This window comes from Fusarium coffeatum (genome assembly GCF_003316985.1).
Source record: "Fusarium coffeatum strain FIESC_28 chromosome Unknown BRIP53273_contig_167, whole genome shotgun sequence".
NCBI classification, from domain to species: Eukaryota; Fungi; Ascomycota; class Sordariomycetes; order Hypocreales; family Nectriaceae; genus Fusarium; species Fusarium coffeatum.
In genome coordinates, this window is record NW_022157960.1 from 57023 (window position 1) to 63022 (window position 6000).

At 48.1% G+C, this 6000-nt stretch overlaps 2 protein-coding genes across 2 annotated transcripts; both read left to right on the forward strand.

Moving 5' to 3' along the window:
- Positions 1–2055: 2055 nt before the first annotated feature.
- FIESC28_07525 (uncharacterized protein) lies at positions 2056–3594 on the forward strand (the record flags this gene model as incomplete). Its single annotated transcript, XM_031161665.1, has 1 exon — positions 2056–3594. The coding sequence occupies one exon, from the start codon at positions 2056–2058 to the stop codon at positions 3592–3594; it is 1539 nt and encodes a 512-aa protein (XP_031014273.1).
- A 1110-nt stretch (positions 3595–4704) lies between these two features.
- On the forward strand, positions 4705–5279 carry FIESC28_07526 (uncharacterized protein; the record flags this gene model as incomplete). Its single annotated transcript, XM_031161666.1, has 2 exons — positions 4705–4881; positions 4947–5279. The coding sequence occupies 2 exons, from the start codon at positions 4705–4707 to the stop codon at positions 5277–5279; spliced, it is 510 nt and encodes a 169-aa protein (XP_031014274.1).
- Positions 5280–6000: the final 721 nt, after the last annotated feature.

The following is a 6000-nucleotide window of genomic DNA, read 5'->3' on the forward strand; positions in this document are numbered from 1 at the left end:
GCAGCAATGACTCAAAACTATCATTAAGTATTAATCATATCAGACAAACTCTCCAACAAGGTTGATCATTCCTTTTTTCTATTGGCTCGCTATAGGATTCTTTCGAATACGCAATTGTAGACTCACTCGCTCACTCTTCTGATCGGTGAGCATTGTACATTGTGCCTGCGTATGCGCCTCGCGCAAATGTTTACTGTTGGCCAAGCAGCCCAGGTGGGTGTCAGAATTGTCCTCTGAGGCCTAGGGTACAGAAATAAAGTAGCCTAAACGCTGCCTTAGCCAGCATAAGATGACCAAACTATTTCGTCTCTTATGCTCCCGTCTCGACAGCCAATTCTTCTGATACCCTGACGCCAAGTTACATCGATGCGTGGTCCAATACAAGGCCGTGACAGCCGCCAATGACTCTTCTGTTTCGGTGAGGCCGTTGAAATCGGCAAATGTCTTACCCTCAACTTATGTATACATGGTATTCTGATGAAGCATTTCTGCTAGACTCAATGTATCAGTACCCTGCAGACTTCTTTGAGGTCCCATAGGTATTTTAAAACAATGCCACAGACATCATACGAACGAACGGCTAGAAATGCGCCGCCTTTGCATACCATACCTTAGATACAGAGTATGGTGAGCCTCATATCATATCGTTACATTTGATACCTACGTACGTTTGGCCTGTGCAGTCCCTACCAACTGAATACTGCGGCGCAAAGGTGACACCTATAATAAGTACTAACTTAAGGTACCCTAGCCTAGCAAGTCATGGATCTGCATGTCACCCGGTCTCTCCCTTCTGACGCGCAGAGCCACGTTCGGGGCCACGAGAAGAGTTAGGGTCCAGCATCGTGACACTATGTTAGAATGATTCTTTCCTCCTATCAGAATATGCGGCTCTCCAAGAATGAGAAAGATGCTCCATGATTACCTATGTCACCTTTTTTCTTCACTTCCTGATATCTGTAGCGGTATCAGGTATTTGCTCAGCTACCCGACGCAAGTACAACCATAACTCCATTTTAATGATGCAATAACCAGCAACAGCAACAAGTTTCTGTCAGAAGAGATCATGGTCTCTGCAATATCATGTCTTTAGCGAGGAATTATAGAGACTTGGATGCAGGAAAGAGCTCTCTGGTTGCGTATAGATACCCAACGCTAGACTATCTGTTACATTACGGCGACGGAATAGGGTAGGTCTATTGCCGGTAGTAGTAATCTAACCACACCTTAGGTAGTACCTATTCTAGTTTTCTCGATTTGATCAATTTAGACCTATCTAGCTTAGCAGTTATCAACAGACACGATGAGCCGCTGGTGTCAGCTCTTATTCGGATCTTGGGTAGAGAATAGGGAATTTTCTAACCCAATTCCATCTGGTATGACTGAATGTCAGTAATACAGGGAAGGAGGGACTGGAGCAGGGGCGAGCCCTAGTTCCCGGAGCCACTTTATCTTCCCCAGATCTTGGAGCGGATTGTCCAAGCCGTAGACTAGACTATTCATGATTCGTTATAACTCACCGGTGTTTTGTTCATTCCCTAGACCCTGAAACAAAAGGTAACACCGTACCCTGGCGTTGAACTTGAGCCTCAGTGTATCGAAGAATTGGCCCCAGTAGCATAAGGAGACGAAATAATTTGGTCACTTTATGTCAGCTTAGACCAACAGTTGGGCTACTTTATTATAGTAGCCTAAGGCTTAGACGACAATTCTTCTGTTTTGTTACCCACCTCCACTGTTTAGGGCTTCAGTTGCCTTGATGGGAGGGTATGCCAGCTAGCCTCGTTTCAACAAGGTCTCGATACAATTCTGCTTCACACGCGCGGTGCTCAACAACTATTGTCTCTATTTTTGGTCACTTTGAGTTCAAGTTAGAATCAACTTCACCGGAACGGTGGCTGGAACCGCAAAGGTCGACACGCATACTGCGGCGCTGTATGCCTCTGCAGAAGCGACAATATCTTACCACTTTCAGATTTTCTTATATAGGCCAACTTTCTGACCTGCATACTCGGTCATATCGGCGACCCTTCCGCTCACAATTCTGACCTGAGAATGGAAAATCGGAAGAAGGCTCCATTCGAGCCCGAGGAGTATCCTCAAGGATCACCGCCCTTGCTTCACGAAAGCTGCGGCAAAGCAAACTGGATACCCATGTGCCGTCACACATGCACATTCGAGACTCAAGATTTCGACAAGATTATGCTTAATCTTGTCGAGAACCCGAACCTCAACTCCAAGTGGCTATTCCGTGCAGACGTTCTCCAAGACGATTGTATTCAGCCTCCCGTTCCTGCAGATATCAGTGACACAAAATACCACCCTCAAACTCAAGAGTTCAAGGGTTTCAGCCGTCAAAGGACGATAGTGCGTCGGCTCATACCACGGAACACACTTCGCGACGCCCCATTAGATCAAACATGCTCATTCTATCACTCTTCTCAAGGCAAGGAGGATATGGACTCCGTTGAAGAAGCCGGTCCGATGCGGTCTCTCGTCGTGTACATACCTCATGCTTCTTCTGCAGCAGAGATGCCATTCTACCACCCCAAGGTCCAAGGGATTAGTCAACTCCACGAGTGGGATCCGGCAACAAAGACTGGCACGATATCTATTCATTTCCTTCTCTTCAACGCCGAAGCAACCACGGAAGAGATCGACCAAGTCAAACTCGGTAGAATCGCTTACCACCTACTTCAAACCATCCACAAGCATGGGCACAGCACAGCCGCAGGCTATGTCAAAAGGGTTAACCACGATGTGATTGTCCCTAGGGAGAGGTTTCAAGACAAGTACTCTGAACTTAAAAACAAATATGCCAGGTCTCTAGTCCAGTCCTGGCTTGAGACCACTGATCCTACAAAACATGTGTTTGAGGATCTAGGCATAGCTGCATTTCTCATAGAGCTGTGGCAGGATATGTACCGAGGCGCGGACTTCCCTGGCTTTGTGGATATCGGTTGCGGAAACGGTCTGCTCGTTCATATTCTGAGGCTTGAAGGGTATGATGGCTGGGGTTTTGATGCCCGCGAACGCAAGTCATGGTCTCAGTACAACTCGACATTCTCGGGCTCGCCCTCTGGAAAGTCCCTCCAAAAGCTACTCCTGCTCCCCAGCTTAATTCCTGTGGAAGCAACCAGTGGTGATACAAAAACGATCGACCCCGAAGACATCCATGATGGCCTCTTTCCCCGAGGCACCTTCATCATTTCCAACCATGCCGATGAACTCACGCCATGGACACCCATACTTGCCGCTATATCTCAGTGCCCCTTCATTATGATCCCGTGCTGCAGCCACAACCTCACAGGCGAGCGATGGCGAGCCCCTCCACCGCGGGACAAGTCCAAATCAAAGAGTATGTTTGCATCGTTGGTCGATTGGGTCACGCAAATCGCGGGGGACTGTGGATGGGAAGTTGAGACAGAAATGTTGAGGATTCCGAGCACCAGGAATACGGGTTTGGTCGGCCGCAGAAACATAAGAGACATTCAAGAGATCGACATGCGTGTGGTATTGCAAAAGTACGGAGGAGTTCAGGGTTATTACAGCAATGTTGCAAAGCTTGTCAAATCATCACCCCGAGGCCACTAACCTGCGTCGCCCAATACCATACATACATGCATACATACATGCCTGCATGCATGCACTGCACATAAGAGAGTGGCAGACAGGTTATCAGTGGCTGAGAAATCCCTCCTTTGGGTACGGACACAGATGATACAAAGACTGCCCAAAAGGCGGTTTTATCAATACTACTACACATTATGGCTCTTGTCATACCCCTTGGCTGTATTGGTTCGGAAATGTAACGGTCCGTTTGGTGAGGGTACTGCAGCCGGATGGATCATTTTGAACCAGGTTTTCTCACCCTAGATAAAGCCTGCGAAGCCAAGAAGGGATGCTTCACGTACGCAATGCGGCAAGCGATCAGAAAGGCAAGCTGGGCATGCGTCCTTCACAGTTTTTATTATTTTGGAATATTGCAGACACATCACACAAGCCTCTTTATGCACAGCGGCTGAGTGCAGCTCATCCGTTGCTGATCAGCATCCATGAATCATAATCACAGCAATAGCAAGGGTACGAGCAAACATGTCGAGACCCCGGTCGCCGTGGACGGGCAAATCACAACAATCGGACTCGCCCTCCACTATGTTGGTCTCCAACGTCAACGTTGGAATCGTACTCTGCAAGCATCCATTTACAGTACGTACGGATACGCCAATGCACTCATTCTAAGCGAGGACAGTGAGACATCTGGCTTACGGCACCAGGGTCCGGGCTGCCGCGGGTGGAATAAGCAAACAATAAAACTACTGCAATGCAATGCAATGCTTATCGAGGGAGCCCTTCAAGTCAGATGCACAGTATCGGACTATTATACCGACTGGGCTCACCCCAGGAGCCTTGCTTTGCGTACTACCCATGTACATATGTACGGATACTGCACTGTAGAAACAAACCACAGCTGCTGCTTCAGGTGAGCAACTCGGCGTTCGCATGTGCTTTCACTTACAGCAATGTAATTGATAGACTGTCAGTCAATCACACATGATGCATAAAAGGCGCTATTCCCGTGCGCACCCTCTCAGCGCCTGTATTACGAATCCTGTCTTTCTCAGCCTATCTCCGCCGTCTATTATCAACGTTGAGCTCTGCGTTTTCTGAGGCTTACCCATTGTTCCACAGTGTCCCCCAACCATGGCACAGGAACCACGCTACGAAGTATATCGCTTCGACGACCAAATCAAGTCTTTACAAGAGAAAGCCATTGTTGAGGTTCTTACTTCGACACCAGCAGAGAAGCGATTGAGACTAGGTTCATATGGCTTGGACAAGTTATGCGAGGAATTAAGCGAGGAAGTAATACGGGGCATGGTATGTATCGAGCTTCACGTACGGAGTACTGCATCCATCGAGTGTCGGCTAATTAGCTAATGTAGAATGGACCTCTCGCCAGATGGGCAAGCGGCTGTGGTCTAATCATCAGCGATCTTCACAGACCCAGTTTCCGATCCGAAGCTTTTAGACTGCAGAAGGGAAGCGCACTCTGGCCAGGACAGAATTCCACTGCACTTCTTGTTCCTTTGAGCAACGGAAATGCGAAGATCGATTTGCTTCCGCGAGGAAGTAACAGCCGTGTCTCTCACGATTGGGATCCGCGGACCCTCATCCACTTGAACGAAATGGGATTCGAATTTCGGGGGAATGGGAGTGTTCGATTCATCTATATCCTTTTCCAGACAGCGCCATGCCCCGAGTATCACGTCTGGTGAATCGTCGTTCGTCAGGTATCGAATACGCTCCTATGAGCTGAAGCAAAGACGTCATCCACTCCATCCATACTACCTCCAACATGATAGCTTGAGCTATCTCCAACACTAATCACGGGCATCGGTTTGATGCTCAGACGACTACCTCAAGTATCACCATCGTCCCGTTCATCGAATTCCATGACGTCGGTCATATCAACACTACTATACCCATAAACCCAGTCGGACTTCTCAGGGCACAGGATGCGACAAATAACTCGGTACCTGGGGGTGCGTCAGCTCCAAGATCGAAGGTCCACGAGATTGCAAACAGACTTTATCTTATGATCTAAGAGGTCCCAAACAAGCGTGGGGATTTCCAGGCACTCGGACTGCAGGGGAGTTGTTGGTCGGTATGTCGATGGGACGTGGCTTTTAATGAAAGAGAAGCAGGCTGAGTCGCAACGCTGGAATAATTGTAAACAGCCTTGTGCTAGAAGAAGAAGAAGTCTTAGGGATGGGGTCTTCCCAGAATGAACATCAGGATTTTCTCAAACGTACCATGCAAAGGAATCTCGTTAGCACGACAGCCTACTACTCTTGTATACTCCTTTAATAATTGGATCCCTATGATGACCCCTTCTCTGACACTGTCCAATACGATTTCTGTTAACTCATTGTCTGCCATACCGCATTGTCTTGCACAAGACTCTAAGCCCCTTAGCACTATTTGGCGCGGGCAGCC